The sequence below is a fragment of the Canis lupus genome, chromosome 20 (assembly GCF_048164855.1).
Source record: "Canis lupus baileyi chromosome 20, mCanLup2.hap1, whole genome shotgun sequence".
NCBI classification, from domain to species: domain Eukaryota; kingdom Metazoa; phylum Chordata; class Mammalia; order Carnivora; family Canidae; genus Canis; species Canis lupus.
The window spans coordinates 48,007,185-48,027,844 of record NC_132857.1 but is presented as its reverse complement, the minus strand read 5'-3'; the positions used below and the strand labels follow the sequence as shown (position 1 = coordinate 48,027,844).

Genomic DNA, 20,660 nt, shown 5'->3' with positions numbered 1-20,660 from the left:
TAGAAAGTGTGACAATACTATTGTTTGCCAGAGTTTTTAGAGAAAGTTCAATTTTATTTATGTGCAGGCTACTACTTAATCATTTTGCATGGATGCTGCATATTTCCTTTTTTATTATATATTCTATTTAGTGCCTCAAAATGTATTCATTGAGAAATATTGCTTATTTAATGACTTTTTCAATGACTTAACAATTGGTATTAACATTTGGGTGATATTAAAGCCAACAGTTAGTTATCCAAACCCAGTTAAAAGGAGAAAGTTTTATTATCTAATATGAATGCTAGGAGGTGATTTATATACTGAATAGTTCAGAACATGTCCTTGAACAATTGTAGCTGCTTATTTTTTGTCATCTTTCTGGCAGGTGCCAAATTGTAATGCTTAATGATACAACTTAAATTAACTAAAATGAATCCTTGTGGAAAAACATAATACCTGCTTGGTACAAGGGAACTGATTATATTGCCTTCATTTACACAGAAGTTATTCATAATTCATTGACACCCTCTCATTACTCAGTTATGTTTTTTTTTTTTTTTTGAGCAAATGGGAAAATATAGAACTTTGTGCAGGTGTTCATGCTTTTTATGCCATATTGAATAGAGTGGTCAAAAAGCTGCTCTTAGCTCCTGGAAATAACTAAATAAACTTTATAACTAACCAACATGCAAAAGCACTTTGAGGATATATAAGAGCATAGCTTCTTCTAACAGTGTTTCTCCAAACATTTATCTTTAATATGAATTTTATTTAAATAGCTTAAAATGCATGGAAAATGATACTAAAATATAGAAAAAAAGATTTGTGGCAATGGTAAATTAGAGCAGAGCATGGCATTTTATAGAATATTTGAAGGTTATAGATTTTTTAAATCCTTAATTAAATCAATTATAAGAAAGTAGATGCAAAGTGTCAGAGTTTGAAATGTAGATAAATGCATATTAACATGTAGAGAGAGTAAAGCATTGAATTTTAAATTAACTACAAAAATGGAAATCATTTCCTTTATCCCCACATTTTTCTTCTTTTCTATTATAAAAGATCCCATTTATAGGCTATAAGAGGAATTAATAGTAAAGCTATTTAAAATGTGCAGCTTAATTAATTATTTTTACTCTAATCTGTCCTTGGGCAAAATACTTCCAAGTGGAAGAATTTGTTAGCCTAAAAGCCTCTGAGTTGGAATGCTGCTTGAAAAATCACAGGAGTGAAAACTAGTCAATTGGGTAATCATTTTAATTGCCAAAACTGGTCATTAAGAAGGCCTTCCAACCAGACACTGACTTCGAAGTATTTGATTTAGTGGTTTCGCGTAGTTTATGTTGTCTTTGTTTTTTGAAGACAACTTTACCAGGATTGGGAGATTGACCTCTTATTTTCTACCCTTTCTTCCAGGGAGTGACCTTCATCAAATCTAAATTATCCAATCTAGAAGGGAACAAGAACTCAGGAGATTCTATAATTTTTATTTAGAAAATTAAGTAAATCCGATGCAAGGATAATTTCCTTCAATTTACACATTTTGGGTGATTAGTGCTTGTTGTTCTTGTTTTGCAAGTGTTTAAAGGGATTGAAAGATTTTAAATTCTCTGATCTCCCGCAAAATACTGTATAACTTGTTGGATCATAAACAATGAGAAATAATTGCCTTAGTGAAGACACTAGAACTGATTTTTAAAAAGTTTCTTATTATTTTCTTAAGTGTACAGAATTTCATGTGCAAATTTAATTCCTTTAAAAATAAATATACAGAGTCACAATTAAAAGAAAATGTAATGTAAAAAGAAAAAGTAAATAAGTAAATATTTTCCATATGGTTAAGCATCTGACAAATTGAGTTTATTTTTTGAGATAATAATAATGATGATGATGATGATTATAATCCCCTTCACCTATTTCACCCATTCTCTACCCCCACCCCCCTACCATGTGTCTCCTTCCTCTGGTAATCATTTGTTTGTTATTCCTAGTTAAGACTATTTTGGGGTTGTCTCTCTCTCTCTTTTTTTCCTTTATTCATCTGCTTTGTTTCTTAAATTCCACACATAAGTGAAATCATATGATATTTGTCTTCCTGACTTACCTTTTTCACTTAGCATAATACCTTTTAGGTCCATCCATGTTGTTGCAAATGGCAAGATTTCATTCTTTCTTTGTGGTGGAGTAATATTATGTTGTATATACATACTACATATTTATCCTTCATCTTTTAATGGATTTGATTCACTTGATTTGCTTCGATAGGTTGGCCATTGTAAATAATGCTTCAGTAATTATAGGGCTGCATATATCTTTTTGAATTAGTGCTTTTGCTTTCTTTGGATAAATGCCCAGTAGTGGAATTAATGGATCATATGGCAATTCAATTTTAAGGTTTTTAAGGAACTTCCATACTGTTTTCCACAGTGGCTGCACCAATTTGCATTCCCACCAACAGTGAACAGGGGTTTTAAAAATATACATGTTGTCTAAGGGTAAAAGAAGTTATTAGCATTTTAAGCATACAGAATGAAAGATTCTTAAATTTTCATTTTCAATATTTTATAATTGCATGGTTTAAATTATGCTGTGGGTCATAGTATAGTCCTTAAAATTTTAATTCAGAAAAAAATCATATATAAAACAACTTTGTTATGTGACATATTAATAGTAACCGTAAGTTTTTATATAAAATCATGATTAAATATATATTTTATATACATATATGTAACATGTACATAATAAAGAATTAGAAGGAAATGGGATACAATCACTATATTTTTCTGTATACTATCATCTCAGAAGCTGGAGTGAGAAAGTCTTCCTCTTGGTGCCTTGGTTTTTCCTCTGGGAAATGAAACACAAAAAATCTAAGTAATGCTATCTTATACTGCAGATAAATTACATTAATGTGTCTTGAAAGACAGACTTTTAAAAATATATGACTAAGTCTTTCAGGATAATAATGTTTCTGAAACATTTCTTATGACTGGTTTTAAGTTAGGCTGAAAAGCTCAAATTTTGATCTCTCCTACAATGCAGCCCAGCTTTTATTTGAAATATTTCTTCTGATCATAAACAATTAAAAGGGGAAGACTGTCTCAGAGTCTATTTGACTTGCTTTCTCCTTATTTTTAATTAAGGAATATACATGGCAAGAAATTCTTGATATTTTTGATATTTATGTTTCCATCTTCAAATATTATAATGCTTAAGGAGGAAGAGCCATTGATCAATGGAACAAAAAGATCTTAATTTTTATGCTGTAGAGGTTAAGTATTTTGGAGGTCAGCAAAATCTCTTAGTAGTGAATATCAAGTAGCTTTCACTGATTTTTTTTCTTCCTAATATGGAATACAAATTATTTACTGGATACATGAGTATTCATATTTCAGTGTTTGCTTTTTGAGTATTATACACAATAGTATTGAGAATGAACTTGATAAATGTATGTTGAAAATTCCTCTTATACCATTTGGAAATAGCATTCATATGATTTATTTGATTAAAGTAGTATGAAATTCTAATAGAAAACATGTCTTACTAGTCTATTGTCTGTGGAAGACAATGTATATCGCTGAAGTAAATACCTAAAGGGTTATTAATTTGCTCCTAGATTACAGAGAAAGTTTGGAGGAAAACTGAATGGTTAGAGTTCATTACAAAATTGATGAAATAGAAAATCTTAATTCATAAGAACATCGAGTAGAAGAGTTCATGTTGTAACAAGATACCGACTTCATCTACTCAAAGCTCCTATTACCCATATGCAGTCATGCTTTAACATTGCTTATTTTGAGGTCACTGGGGTGGCTCAGTTGGTTAAGCCTCTTACTTCAGCTCAGGTTATGATCTCGTGGTCCTGGGATCAAGACCCACAACGGGCTCCTTGCTCAGCTTTCTCCCTCTCCCTTTGCCTTCTGTTCTCTCTCACTCTCCCTCTCTCTCTCTGTCAAATAAATAAATACATACATACATACATACATAAATTCTTTAAAAAAAGTGAGAATTACCCTGCATCCTAGCAATTATACTATTAGGTATTTACCCAAAAGGTACAAAAATACTGATTTTTATCAGTGTGCTGGCAATAATATCAGCATTATCAACAATAGCCAAATTTGGGAAAGAACCCAATTATCCATCGACTGATAAACAGATAAAAAAAGATATGTGTGTGTGTGTATTGTATGTAATGGACTATTACTCAGTCATCTAAAAGAATGGAATCTTGTTATCTGCAATGATGTGGATGAAGCTAGAGTGTATTAATGCTAAATGAAATGAGTCCATCAGAGAAAGATAAATACCATATGATTTTGTTCATATGTGGAATTTAAGAAACAAAACAGATGAACATAGAGGAATGAAAAAAAGAGAGAGAGAGGGAAGAAAACCATAAGAAACTCTTAACTAGACAGAAAAAGCTGAGGGTTGCTGGAAGGAAGGTGGATGGTGGATGGGCTAAGTGGGTGATGAGTATTGAGGAGGACACTTGTGATACACACTGGATGTTATATATAAGTGATGAATCACTAAATTTTACTCCTGGAACCAATATTACACTGTATGTTAACTTACTAGAATTTAAGTAAAAAATTGAAACAAAAATAAAATAAAATTGCTTATTTTGTTTAATAAAATTTCCTTCAGTGAATACAGAATGAGTCAACTCTATATTACTGGCAAATTATTGATACAACATCCAAAGCAGCTTTCTCTCTATTGGTTATCCTATCCACCTCTCTTTCCTCGGAAGGTTTAAATTCTTACAAATAATGAAGAATCATCAGAGTTATTATTTTATCAGAAGGAAACAGAACATAGGCTTTTGGCTGCCCAAGTCAATCTATTAATCTTTCTCACTCTATGTCTTTTCATAAATTGTGGATGAAGCATATACTTCATCATTGCCCTGGATTCAGCTATGGCAGGTGGTTACAATAGCTTTAAACTTTTCTGAATATTTTGTTTTGAACATAATTCAAAGAAAGCAGTATTCCTAATATTAAAACACAATTGAAAGTACTGTAAAATGCCGGCATAATGGATCAATCTTCTCGGGAAATCTTTTTGATTAAAACATTCCATTTTCTGAGTAACACCCTGTTTTGTAGGTTTAAATCAGTAAAGTCACACTGGCAGACAGGAAGGTGGCTGCACCATTAAGAAGACATTAACCCACTTCCCAAGGTTGAGCTTTATAATTGTGAACTGCCAGAACAGTGTTGCTTTCCAGATTCATTTTTCCTTCAGAAATATTCAGTGAACAATTTTTAAAAATGATTATGACAGATAAAAGGAAAATGTGTTTATAGAGCTTGAGCTTTTTAAGCAATAGCTGAATAAAATAGAAAAATACCAAGGTTGATTTCATGGACTCCTTTACTATTAACAGTCTCTATGATTACTCCACCTATCTTTTGATAATCTCTGAAGTCTTTATTAGTCTAACTCTCTTGTCTTTAGCTCACTAGCTCTGTGTGTGTGTGTGTCTGTGTGTGTGTGCACGCGCGTGTGAGAGAGAGAGAGATAGAGAGAATAGAACATTTAGGGCGTCATGAGTTGGATACAGGAAACCTTATTTTCTAAACTTGGTTCTGGAACTTACTTGGTGCACTTTGAAGCTATTTCCTGGTATTAAAATACATGAAAATTATTTTTGAAAATTATTAAATATATTTTAACATATTAAAAATATATTGAAAATCTTATATCATGGGGTAATTATATTAAGGACAACTAATTTAAGTTTCTTCTCTTACATTTAACATATTTATTTTACTTTTTTAACAAAAATTCTTAAAAGGCTACAAAAGTAGACAGAATAGTGCAATGTATCCCATGTACCAGTCACCTAACTTCAGTAGTTGTTAATATATAGTAAGTTTTGCTCCTTAAATACCTCCTCACACTTGGATGATTTTGAAGCATATCTTAGGCATTTAAACATTGCATCTGTAAGAATTTTAGCTTGTAACTGTAAATGATAGGCAATTATTTTCCTATATTTAGTTTTCATAGTCAAAATACTTTTATTGTATCTTAAATAAACTTCCTTAATTCATCATATTATTCAGTTAAAATATTTACAATTGTTTTTTTTAAATTGAGTCTGAATCATAATTTATATAAAACAAATTCACTGAATTTAAGTATACAATTTAGTGACTTTCAAAAAATGTGGAAGATCGTATAATTACTACCACAATCATTGTACATTTCTATCACTTCACAATGTTTCCTCATATACTTTCATTGGCTAGGACATATGATTGGTGCATGTTTAATGAAAAAAAAAACCTGTTAGTTTTCCAAAGTGACTACACCATTTAACTGACCTACCAATGGTATATGAGAGTTTCAGTTACTCCTCATTCTCACCCACTCTTAGTATCTCATTGTGGCTTTAATTTGCATTTTCTTATGCTAATAATGTTGAGTATCTTTTCATGTGGGTACTGTCCACTTGTTTATTTTCTTTATGAAATAGCTGTTAGCATCTGTTTTCGGTCTTTATTTACCTAATTTTAAAAAAATTGCCTACTTATGACAATCCTAAGGTGTTTATTTTTTTAATTTACTTTGATTCTAAGTACTTTGCCTGAAAAATATGATATACATATTTTCTCCTACTCTGTGGCTTGCCTTTTATTCATTTATTTTTTTCATTTCAGTAATATATCTGAAGGGAAAAAAGTTTAATTTTGATGAATTTGAATTTATCAGTTATTTCTTTTATGGTTCATGCTATTTGTATTTATCTAGGAAAATTTTGACTACCTGAAGATAAAAAAAATATCTTATTCTATTTTCTTTCAGAAGTTTTATAATTTTAAGGGGAAACAATTCAGGCTTTCACCAATAAGTAATATGTTAGCTTTATTGTATTTATTGATATCCTTTAGCAATATTATGAAATTCCCTTCTATTTCTAATTTGCTGATGTTATCAAGAATGGGTTTTCATTTTCATCAAATGCTTTTTCTTCATCTATGACATGATATATGTTTATTCTGCTTATTTCATTTATATATATACTGAATTATAATTAATTGCTTTTTGATTATTAAAATAATCATGGATTCCTGAGATAAACTATGTTTTATCATCATGAGTTTTTGTTTCCATACATGATATCTGAATTATTAATTTATTGTTTAAAATATTTGCATTGATAGTCATAACAAATATTGATATGTAATTTATTTCCTTGTAATGTCTTTGTTAGATTTAGGTGATATAGATATATAGATATAGATATAGATATAGATATAGATATAGATATATAGATAGAGATAGATATGTATGAGTAGTACCATGCTAACATAGGTATGTTAGGCTTATTATATATATAATATATATAATATAGGTATATTATACATAGGTATGTATGACTACTTCATGTGTTTTTGTGTATTTTTGTAAAAACCAAAATGTATTATTTTGATGTATAGTCTTTAAATTTATTTTTTAAGAGCAGATATTGTATTTTGCTCTTTTTTTCTTTTTCTTACCTCTATGCTGTCATAATTAAGGGCATTGTTCCTGGAGCTTAGAATCAAATCATGTCTCCATGACTTCTTCCTTCTCTTCTTCCTTCTTTTTCTTTTTAACAGATTGATTAAAATATCATTTCATACCATACAATTCACCCTTTTAAATTGAACATGCAATAAAATGCTTTTCGTATATTCATAGAGTTGTGCAATCATTATCACAATCAATTTTAGAGCATTTCATCACACTACGGAGAAACCTTGCATCCTCAGCCATTGATCCTCGGCCTTCCCTCCTCCTATCCATTGGCAACCATGAATCCATCTACTACTGTCTCTACAGATTTGTCTATTCTGGATATTTCATATAAATAGAACATATGGTCCTTTGTTACTAGCTTTTTTCACGTAACAAATGTTTTTGAAGTTCATTAATTTTATTACATATATAATAGAGTATGAGAAAGGAATTGAGTGTGACAGTAGAGGGAGTCAGGTTGTTGTAGGGAAATCAAGATAGGTCTCCCTAATTGAAAAAAGTGATTTTGAGCTAAAGGGGTGAACCAGTTGGCCAGGTAGCTATTTTGGGCACCAGTCTCTCAGGCAAAGGGAGCAGCCTGTGTGAAACTTTATATGTGCTTTGTATATTTGAGACACAATCAGATCACTGTGACCAGGATAGAGAGAGCTTGAATATAGAGAATTGTAGGTGATAATTCCAGAGAGGTAACAGGGATCAGGTCATATAAGACATCATAGACTATTTCAAGGATTTTGAAGGGTCTTGAAAAAGATTAGATGTATAGACACACTCACATCTGGTTGTAAGAATGTTGTTACTTTTTAATTACATTTTGTGTGTTCATGTTAATTTTTTTGTTTTGAGTTTTTGTTTCATTTAATTGACTTCTATTCAATAAGATGAATTTTAAATTAAGACACATTTCTACAGTATGTTTCTTAATTTTAAAGATTATAGGCAATCACACTTAACTGTTTAAGACTTTTTGCAATTCTAAAATTAAGCGGCATTTTACAAGACTGTATTATCACTCAAGAAACTGATGACAGTGTTTACTTCCGAGGAAAAGGATGTGAGGTTGGAAGTTAGAGGTGGAAAGGAGTATGTGCAGGATTATAGCAATTGTTAAAAATAAGTTCAACTCATTTTGTATGTAAATTATGCTTTGGTAAAGTCAGTTTAAAAGAAAACTATATGTAAAGAAGATGTGGATATGAAAGTATATACAGATCCTATAGTAGTTTTAATTGAGTTTTTATTTTTTCAACACTTATGTCTTTTAATTTAATTAATAAAGAGGAATTTTAAGATGATGTTAGTATGTATTTATGAAAATTCAAATAGATTTTTATTAACTCACCTTGCTACCAACATATAATTTTATAAATAAGTTCACATTTACTAAAGTGACTTTGGAATAGCCAATGGCCATGTATAAAATTTAACAAATATAATGTATCAGTAATATAGTAATATCATATATTATAATTTTATATATCAATAATAATATAATATTAATAAATAAAAAGGCTTAAGTAAACATTTTGGATATAACTTTCTTTTTTTTTTTTAATTTTTTTTTTGGATATAACTTTCAATCACAAATATTTCATTACTTTCTCAAAGTGACTTTTGACAAATCAAATAAGGTTTTTTGTTGTTGTTGTTTTGTTTTGATTAGCAATCATGAAACTGTTTAGAGCAATATGATCCAGAGAGATATAAGAGATATAACATCTCTCCTTATATAAACAACAAAACGTTTTGATTTCCAAAACTGAAAATCAGTTGTAGTTTTTTTTTGTTTTTTTTTTTAAGATTTTATTTATTTATTTATGAGACACACAGAGAGAGGCAGAGGGAAAAGCAGGCTCCCTATAGGGAGCCTGATGTGGAACTCGATCCCAGGACCCTGGGATCACAACCTGAGCCAAAGGCAGACACTCAACCACTGGGCCACCCAGGTGCCCCTCAGTTGTGGTTCTAACACTTTAGGAAAGCCAGCTTCAATGTAATATGACTGCTTAATTAAAATCACTGTTTTTTAATTTTCTCTCAAAATAAATAAATTGGTGTAACTTTTGTGGCTCTTAGTAGAAATTTCCAGTTGACATGCAACCAAGAAATGAAGTGAAACTCAAGGATTTTACCAAAACAGATATTAATTTTACCTCTAAGCATAGGTTTGAAGATGTGATAATCACGGAAGTTGAAAAGGCATTGTTTACAAATGGAAATCTATTGTAAAAGTTTATTTTTAAGTTGATTCTTTATCATTTGTAACACTTTGGAAAATAAGAATGGGACTCAAAGAATTTGAAAATACTTATTTTACAAGCCTATCTCATTGCTACCATGTCATGTGAAAATAATTACAGCAAACATTTATGAAAGCTAATATGTAACCATGCTAAATGTTTTGTATTATTTAACAGGTTTTAAAATTTTATGATATATATTCTGTTTTCGTTAAATAAGAAGAAAAAGAGGCCTGGAGAAGTGAAATAACAAGTCTCAGTTTGCATGATAAGAAAAGGTTCGAAAACAGACCCAAATATTCTGACTTCAGAGACCAGGGTGATAATCTTAGGCTATTCTTTCTTTTCAAATGTAGCATTAAATTAGTTTCTACCCTGCCCATGTACAGTTTTATTCAGACATATGCACACTGGAAAGCACATCTTCATTAATACAAACAAGCATCCTTTTGTGCAGGACACCTCTTTCTTTCTTTCTTTCTTTCTTTCTTTCTTTCTTTCTTTCTTTTTTTTTTAAATCTTTCTTTTTTTCTTACAATGTAGCATCTAAGATAATATTTGATTTTTGTTAGATATTCAGTAAATCCCAATTTGAAAAATTAAGACTGGCATTTTAGTATAACTTTGACATATGAGGTTTTGATTTAATATATACTTCTTTGACTACCTCTTCACTTTTTCTAGTAAAATATTAAAATGCCAGGAGAGTTTTATTTAGACAATGATCTAGAGAGTAACAGCATTGAAATATTTATCAAAGGCATGAATGTGATCCTGAGAAGATTATGCCTACAGTTCTTCGGTAGAACACAAATTTAGTAATACTGTTTTACAAAGAAAAGATTATATCTTTGGGTACACAACCAAATAAAGCACAAAGCTGAGTTCAAAGTTCATAAAAATATACCTTTATAAAAATAGGAAGTGAAAGAAAGAAACCCAAACACAAGAAGCAAGGTTTTCTAATCACTGTTTTATGAACTGATTTGATAATCATCGCATGTTAAATATGTTCTATTCTAAGCACTTGAGTCACAGAAACGAAAAGATAGAATTGTTGCTTTCAAATATTTTAGCCTTGCCAGGGATATGGATAAAATATAAGCCCTTATGAAATTCTCTGTTGAGTGTCACAATAAATGTGTGTAGAAACTGTCTGGATATGCAGAGGAAGGAGTCATTTGGCTGTGGGCAGCAAGGAGAGAGTTCTCAAGGAAGTCACTCCTGAATGGGTCTCATGGTGGACATTTTTGGAAGGAATTCAGAGCAGAAATAACTTATGGAAAAATATATTCAGGTTTTCTTTTATGTTTACTCTTTATCAATACAGTCATCGTATGATTTTCAAACTGCCTAATATATATACCTTAGAATTTGGACAATTTAATACTGCAATCATATATGAAGGCACACAAAACATTAGAAAACTGCTCAAATTCCAGTTAGGACTGGCTATAACACTTCAGGGATATCACAGTTTATTCTTCTTTTTAGTCATCTCAGTGACCTTAAGGAATATCCCATCCTTTCTCTTTTCCTTAAAATAAGAGCAAGACTGAATCATTGCCTTTTATTTTTTATTATATATTAGAGGACTGAGTTCCAAGAAGCCAAATGGCTTATTTGGGGGGAAATAATTAGCCTCAGAATAGGGTTCCCTTCTACTACTTCTTTCAGGCGTATCCTTGAGATCTTTTCCTTGCTTTCTTCCACCTGTTTTCGGCCCCCAGAAGACTTTCTTGGAGTCATCTGACTTGTCCACTGGCATCTGGTTGAGTATAGTCAAAAGAGAAATCAGAAAGAGAGAGTATAAAATCAAAATAATTCATTCTCTAATCTTTCTCTAGGATGGGTTTACCTCTTTAACTGAGGCTGGTAACACAATAGGTGGTCTTTTAGAGGATTGCTGTGAATGTTGTTCTTTTCAAATTTGGTTGGACACTAAGGACGTTTTGATACTTCATATTTTTCAAACACACTCATCAGGCAACTTAAATGCAGCCAGCTATTCTGAAATTAGATATTTCTCAGTTATGAGTTGCTGATTTACCACATCACCATTCTCTCCAAAGCTAAAGCAACAGCAGATGTTTCTTTGCAACCTATAACACTTTGTCATGCCTGACCATATAGCAGGGGCCAAGTTGTTATTTCTCTTAATGATCGCTTACCATCTTGTCAGTGAGGCAGTCAACTAGGGTGTTTGGGAAGCTTCCTATTTTCTTGGCTTTTAAATCATTTAGTTTAACATTTAGCATCTGGGTGTTGGAAATAAGTTGTCTGGTTTATAAAACTGTATTTTTGTATTCTCTCATTGGTTCTAGTGCTACCAATAAGGCACCAGGGAAGTTTCAAGGTGGAGAATCATATGATTAGTGATTAAATTCCTGACACATAATTTCAAGTCTATGTGGTATCACAAATTTAATTGTCTATCTAGAGGACACATGTGAGATTAAGTGACTGTATCAAGGAATGCATTTTCTAAATGACCATGAATTCTTATATTGAAACATGAGCCTTTTTATAGGTTCAAGGTGAAAATGCCTCAAAATTATGCCATAATGGTACATTACCATATAACATGGTAAAGTGCAGTTTTTGATGACAGAGCTTTTGAACTGTAAATGAAGATGCTGATTAGGCTTGCAAGGTGCAGTATTTGTGAACCTATGATAAAAATGTTTTAACTTGGAGATGAGAAAGTAAAATGTAGTAGGTTTCACATCTCTGTTCCACATGGAACTCTAACTGGTGGAATGAGATGTCTGGAGTCAGCTCATTCTTAGTAGACCCTATTGTACCCTATTAAAGCAACATGCATAATTATAGACTGGTTTTAATGTTACTTTTTTCCTCTTTCTCTGTGTCAGCAGAAGTAGAGAAGTAAACTACTAGACTCAATAAGTATTAAAATTCATAAAAATTGCTGTATGCCAAATAGACTTTTGGTACCATAGAAAAACTTTGTCATGAGACTAGCTATTTGTCCTTCATTAAAAAGACAACTAATTTTATTTACAACTAATTATTAGAATTTTGCTTTCATTCTTAGTGATTCATCAATGTGTATATTTTGTTCATGCAAAATATGATCCTGGATAGAAAAGGGAATCGAAGGTGTTACTATAGTTTCTAACTTGAAGGAACATGGATAAAATAATAAAGACAGTACATACATATATGCCAATATATGAAGAAGAATTTCTCTACTTTCTTTAACTAAAGCAAATTTTATATGTAGAAGGCTCAAATCACTCAGTAAATCTGTGACTGTGGGTTGATTGTTAAGCTTCAGTCCTTACCAGTGAAATGTGGAATGAAATGATCTCTCTCTGTTAATGTGAAGATTAAAATTAGGTTTGATACATGTATTATGTACCTACCCCATAAATTGTAAGCATTTGTGAAGTGTTAGTTTGTAATATTTACCAGAAAAAAAAAAAGGTAAAAAGACGAATGAATGAATGAATGAATGAATGAAATGAAAAGCCTCATGAGTTTTGATAAAAAGTAAATTAGGAAGTGCTTCATTTGCAAATACTGCTCTAATATTTGTGTTCTTCACCCTTCTTAAAATATCAAGTGTTACCCTTTTTTCTGGTCAAATGCAGCTGATCTTAATTGGTCTCTCTGCAGCTTTTTTGTTTTTATCAAATCTGCTCTCTACAGTAGAAGCAGAATAATCTTTAAAACTACAAACCAATAAAACATGAGTTTTTAAAATTATTATTATTATTAATTATTGCTATAATTTTTGGAACAACAGTCAGATTGACAGCCTTGGTCTATAAGAAGGAAGGCCCTAAACATTTGCCCTTCTGCCCTTTCTCCTCAGGCTCTTCATGGGATCTTCTTAGATGTCTGAGCGACCCTCATGCTCCCTTAACCTTCATTCATTTCCCCCACATTTTCTGTTCCTCCTTACTCTTGACTCTCACACTGTGTATTCCCTCTGCCCAAAGCCCTTCCTTCTGTCTTTCTCTTTTCCTCTCCTATTGACTGTTTATCATTCTCTTTCTCAGGAAAATCTTCCCAGGTAGCTATCATTTTTATTCTCGTAGCAAACAATCTTTCCTTCATCATTTTGATTTAAAAAAAAATATTCATTAAAATTTAAAGTAGATACAAATCTTAAAGGTTGGCTCTTCTAAAGGAAGGAGTGAAACTGTTGGCTTAATCAGCTCAGGCTGCTATAACAAAATGACATAGACTGGGTAGCTAAAGCAACAGAAATTTATTTTTTACAGTCCTAGAGACTGAAAATCAAGATCAGGGTGCCAGCATGGTCAGGATCAGATGACAGCCCTCCTCCTGGCTTGCAGTGCTTGCTTTCTTGTGGGAGGGGGGGAAAAGGGAGAATAGAGACAGATATAAAAATATATATTCTTAAAAAAAAAATATATATATATATATTCTTAATTCAAAATGATGAATGATTATATCTCTGTGGTAAGATTATTTTCTTTAATTTTTCATGTCACATTCTCTCTTTTGGTGATCTCTTCATTCAACTAACAAGCATATACTCATATTTAAAGTATTGCTTTAGGGATGCCTGGGTGGCTCAGTGGTTTAGTGCCTGCCTTCGGCCCAGGGCATAATCCTGGGGACCCAGGATCGAGTTCCACATCGGGCTCCCTGCATGGAGCCTGCTTCTCCCTCTGCCTGTGTCTCTGCCTCCCTCTCTGTGTCTCTCATGAATAAATAAAATATTTAAAAAAATAAACTATTGCTTTATTCATCCACTGATTTCATAAAGAGTTGAGAACTATATGGGTAGGCCACCTATGGTTTAGGTTTAGAAGCAAAAACTAAATAAAATGACTAGATGATAAATCCACTAATTTCCCTTTTAATCCCTCTCTTTCCATCCTACCCCTGCCCCACTCTGTCCATGGGAAACACTGTTTTTTGTCACCATAGATTAGTTTGCATTTTTTTTTCTAGTTTATTTAAGTGGTATCTTATACTATATATTTCTTTTTTGTCTGGCTTCTTTCACTTGGCATAATTATTCGGAATCCATCCATATCATTACATGCATCAAATAGTTCATCTTTTTTTTTTTTCTCAATGGTATTACATTGTATGTGTTAAGGCAAAAAATATATTCATGACACTTGTTAAAAAACCAATGCAAGCTATTTTCAGAACCAACACAAGAGATAGAAGGAAGTATTGCAATGGAATTTTGTAGTAGAGGAAAGAAATGTGCTCAACACCAAACACAAGGAAAAGTAGAAATTTATAGTCAAGGAGCAGAGTGGGTTGTTAATGGATGGACACCTACTCAGAGGAAATATCAGAAGTAAGGGAAGATTCTAGGTACACTGACCTAACAAGATTCTTTTTTTTTTTTTTTAAGATTTATTTATTTATTCATGAAAGATACAGACTGAGAGAGAGGTAGAGACATAGGCAGAGGGAGAAGCAGGCTCCTTGTAGGGAGCCGGATGTGGGACTCGATCCCAGATCCTGGGATACCTCCCTGAGCCGAAGACAGGCACCCTGCCACTGAGCCACCCAGGTGTCCCAAGGTTCTTGGTAATGGCAAGCCAAAGTGATCAGACTCCACCGTGGGAGTACAAGGGATGAAGAATTTAGTCAGATATTGACAGTGATCAGATATCAAGAGTGGGGGATTCTGGCTAATCTGACTTAGTAAGATTTTTGCTAATGTTGAGTTTCTGAGGACATACCCAAGCATAGAATAATATGGATATATGTGATTTGTTTATGCATATATCTGCACATGGGCATTGAGTGGCTTCCAATCTATGCTTATTGTAGGTGGAGTTGCTATGAACATTTGTGTACAAGTCTTGATATAGATATATTCTTTAATTTTATTGGGTAAATAAACACTAGGAAATAGAAGGGTAGATCATATGCTAGTTATATGTTTAACTTTTTAAGAAAATGCCAAATTGTTTTCCATATTTGGTAGTACCATTTCCCATTCCTACAAGTTCTTCCATAACCTCACCAACACTTGGTTTGCTGGCCATTTTAACTTTATTCTAAGAATGGTGCAGTAATTTTATTTCCCTAATGTCTAATGATGCCAATAATCTTTTTTTCTATGCTTATTTGCCACGTATATACATGAATAAAGTGTATTCTTTCTTGAATAAAGTGTCGCTTCAAAAATGCTTCCCATTCTTTATTGGATTATATATTCATTATATTTTTGAGTTTTGGTAGGTTTTTTTTCTTAATATATATCCTTTGTTAGACCTAAGATTTGCAAATTTTTTTAGTTTGTGACTAACCTTTTCATTGTCTTACCATTATCCTTTGAAGTGTAGAGGTTTTCTAATTTGACTGAGTTCATTTTATAGATCTTTTTGATCAATCATGGTTTTGATGTCATACCTAAGAAATATTTGCTTACCCCACGATCATAAAAATTTTCTTCCATATTTTTCTTTAGTTTTAAAGTTTTAAATTTTTCATTTAGGTCTGTGATAAATTTCCAGTTTATTTCTTAATAAGATGATAGTTTAATTTTTGTGTATGCATATTTATTTATTCAAGTATCATTTGCTGAAAAAACTATCCTTTTTAAAAAAATTGTCAAAAATTAGTTATTCGTAAATGTATGGGTCTGTTTGTGAACTCTCTCATCTGTTTCACGGATGTATTTCTCTTTTTCTAATACTACATATATCCTCTTGGTAACTGTCAATTTATTATGTCTTGAAATGAAGTAATGTTAATCAACCAACTTTTTTTGCCATTTTTATGTATACAAAATATTTTGCATTTCCATATGAAATTTAGAATCAGCTTGTCAATTTCTAGGAAATGTCTGCCGGGTTTTAATTGGGATTAGGTATAATTTACCAATTTGAGAAGAGATGACATCTCAATAGCTTGAATCTTACAAACCATGAATAGAATATATCTCTTTATTTTTTCAGGTTTTTATTAGTTACTCTTAACAAAATTTTATAGTTTTTAGGTTCTTGTACATATTTTTATATAAGTTACTAAGTATTTATTGTTTGTTGATACTACTGTATAAGTTTTCTTATATTAATTTTCAATTATTTATTGTTAATATACAGAAATTTTTATAGCAACCTTGTGTCCTATAGTTTTACTAGATATATTAGTTATCCTAAGCAGGTTTTTTTGTTTTGTAGATTCTATTGAATTTTTTTATGTAGAGGATTAGATTGTGTTATCTGAAAATAAATACAGTTTGATTTCTTCCTCCTCTCCCATCTGGAAAAAAAAAAATGTTTTCTTGCCTTATTATTCTGCCTAGAAACTGTAGGACAAATTTGAGTAGAAGGGAGAGTGATCATTCCTATTGTTCCTAGTTTAATATCTATTCTGAGTCTTTATCAGGAACTGATGTTAGATCTTATAAATAATTTCTTTGCATTTATTAAGATCTTCATATGTGTTGTCACTTTTGTTTTGTTAATATGGTAAATTATACTGTTAGTTTTTTTAATGTTAAATTAATCTTTATTTCTGGGTTAACCCCCCCTTCATCATTATGTATTATCTATTTTATGCTTCTCAAATAGCCATTTATTTTAAATTTTATTGATTTTTCTCTATTGTTTTTTCTGTTTTCTATTTCTTTGATTTCTCTACTTTTATTTTCCTTTCTATACTTTAGGTTTAACTTTTTTATTGTTTTCTTCTAGTTTTTTAAGATGGACACTGAGGTCATTAATTTGAGACATTTCTTTTTCTTTTGTATCTTGTCTTATAGTGGCTTAGTGGCAAATTTTTCATATTTCCACTAAAATACCTGAGCTGTGTTCTGGGAAATGGTTAAGCTATTTGGAAACAATTTGATCCTTTGAGTTCTTCCTTTAAGTTTTGTTAGACAGGAGTAAACCAGAGTTAGTCTGGGGTTAATTTTTATTTCTCATTGCTGAGGCAAGACTCTTCTAGGTACTCTATTCAGACTCCCTATGAAGTGGAAAGTTTTCAAGTCTGGTTGGTATTAACAGGCACAATTCATGGACCTGTGTGAATTTTGGAACTCTTCTCTCTGATCCTTTTGTATAGCCCTTTCATCAACCCAAAGTTGCTTCAGATGTGTGTGCTTGTGCTTAGTACTTGGCTGACTATTCTAGGAGAACCCTTTGCAGATATCTAGAGTTCTCTTTATGTTACATTCTCTTCTCTGACACTCTACCCTGTGAGATCTAACCTATTGGCCTCCTTTAATTCTCAGCCCTATCCCTCTCAGGGAGTTGTCTAGGTTCTGTTGGGTTCTTTTGTACTTTGGTGCTACCTGAATCTCTCAGGCATTTAGCCATGGCCATCATGAGACTCACTCAGTTTATTTCCTAAGTTAATTAGGAATCATTGTCCTTTCTTACCTTATGTCCAATGTGCTGAAAAGACTTGTTTTATATATTTTATTCATTTTTTAGTTGTTTTATTCAGAAGATAAATCTAGTCCTTTAATATGGTCTAAGTGGAAGTTTGGTCATTACTTTTAAACTTTTATTGCCAATTCATGTATATCTGGTTTAGTTATTCATGGTGAACGATTCCTGAAGGAAAAACCTGAGTCTTATAGTTCTTTATATTCCTTTTATAGTTCTGATAGCTTGATGAGTGTTCACTGGATGACTGATGATTCTTATTAAAGGACAGTGCTTATTAGTAATCATCTCATATTTTTGACCTGGTGATTTTGTTTTATAATACTGAAAAAATGCAGTTGTTTATATGAACTAAATGATCAGTAAATTGTGATATACTGAAAATATTAAATAAACACGTTATAAAAACTAATAATGATTCAAACAGTTAAAATAAACTATAAAGAATTTTATGATACATTTAGTAAGATGCATCTTTTAAATGATGATTTTCATTGATTAAATGCAACTAATCTTAATCTTTAAAAAAAACTTTTTGAAGCAAAAATAGATGTGGAGATAGAAATGTCTATATATTCATTTAAAAAAAAACATATATTTAAATTTATTTCAGGTGATTGTCAAATCTGGTCCAGGAACTTTCCTCAGTTTGGCTGTTTATGACAATTATATCTTCTGGTCAGACTGGGGAAGAAGAGCTATTCTGCGTTCCAACAAGTACACAGGAGGAGATACAAAAATTCTTCGTTCTGATATTCCACATCAACCAATGGGAATCATAGCTGTTGCCAATGACACCAATAGCTGTAAGTTACACTAGAAACTTAATGTATTTCTTAATTATATAATCTTTGCAAAAAATTATGTTTTCCAGTAATACTTAGTTGATTTTTTTTAACGTTCCTGTAGATAGTGTTCAGGATTTGCCTATTCAGTATATTAAAATTATCTGAAAGGCTCAAGGTAATTTCTGTAGTTCTTCATTTATCACCAGAAGAACAATTCCTTTTTACTTACTTGTTTCTGGAAATTTATTCTCTCTCACTCTCAATCTTCGAACATTCAAATCAAGTCGTTTCCATGAAAATAATACTTCTTGCTAAATAAGCTTTACATGTGGGTTGAAAAGTTCTTTAATCACTGAAATACCTACAAAAATTGCAGCTTAAGGCATCAGTATGTTTTTTTAGTAAAACTAGTTCATTTGATGCCATGGCATCCTTGACAAATGTTCTAGAAGATGTAGTGGCTTATGTTGCAAGCTTTTCTAATGTTTTTACCTCTTATGATGTTTGGATTTTCCAAAGTCCTGAATATTCCTTGTTTATATCTTTGAGAGGGGCAGCCTAACAGTTTACTGTTAATCTAACAAAGAATAGAAATTCAATATAAAATGTTACCAATAGTCTCTTCATTGCAGGTGAACTTTCTCCATGTTCATTATCAAATGGAGGTTGCCATGATCTGTGCCTTTTAACTCCTAATGGGAGAGTGAATTGTTCCTGCAGGGGGGATCGAATACTGCTAGATGACAACAGATGTGTGAGTAAGTAAAGACAATTGAAATGTGATATGACATAACTACTCAAAAGGCATACATGGATATTGAAATTGTCTTGATATTCATGAAATTGTACTCTCTTCCAATCCTAGAGGCCCAGTTGGCATATCTTTCTATTCTAAAAAGAACTCAATTCACCACTCTACTTAGTTGTTACACCATATGATAGATAATGATAACCAGAACAGTGACAAATGGTGTATCGCCTATTGTGGGCTGGAAGGTGTTTGATGAGTTAGAGAAATACCTGCAAATTATCTGAAAACTTGAGTTACAACTTTGAGAATTAAGTCAATAGCAAAATTAATTAAATCTGAAATAAACCAATATATAGGCAGTAGATCAGTAGCCTTGTAGTAAAACCACTCAGTCTGTCACAGTATGTAAATGAGAGAGAATGGTTCATGCAGCTTATTTGTAATCATTTCCAAACGGTTAATTAAGAATGTAACATTGCAGCCTTGCATGATGTTTATACCTCCCAAAAGGCATTACAATCTTTAATTAGTACCATTACAGTATACACTTATTAGCAGCTAAGTTTTCAAACTGTTTCCAAAATAAATAAGGGTTCAAGTGTTCCAATATTGCCATGAGAAATTAGCCAGTAACATAAAGAATGTTAATTTATCTTTAACATTAAGACTATTTGTGTATAAGAAAGACAAGAGACATCTTGTTGGAAATTAGTGAACTCGCTCTCAGGATGTGGCAATCGCTTTATTTTTTTTTCTCTTTTCATCCATATCCTCATCTTATATCTTCATCTTAGAAAATCAACAGAGGTATATATGTCTACATTATAAAAATAAATATCAAATAGTATAAGTATATTTCATCTTTATCTTTAGTCTTTTTTTGGTCTTTATTTACCAGAGGGATCTTCTCTTTTATCTGTTGTGTACTTTAATACAAGCACTTTAACATCCTCTTCTTTACCTTGAAAACTATTGCACCTAATACAAGAATATAGAC

The 20,660-nt window shown here is 31.5% G+C and overlaps 1 protein-coding gene across 1 annotated transcript in view; it reads left to right on the top strand.

Moving 5' to 3' along the window:
* Positions 1-20,660, top strand: part of LRP1B (LDL receptor related protein 1B) — a 1,825,680-nt gene that overhangs the window by 1,522,041 nt on the left and 282,979 nt on the right. Inside the window, exons 44-45 of the mRNA XM_072789062.1 lie at positions 18,738-18,930; positions 19,545-19,670. Coding sequence (XP_072645163.1) covers positions 18,738-18,930; positions 19,545-19,670 — 319 coding nt within the window. The remainder of the gene's footprint in view (positions 1-18,737; positions 18,931-19,544; positions 19,671-20,660) is intronic.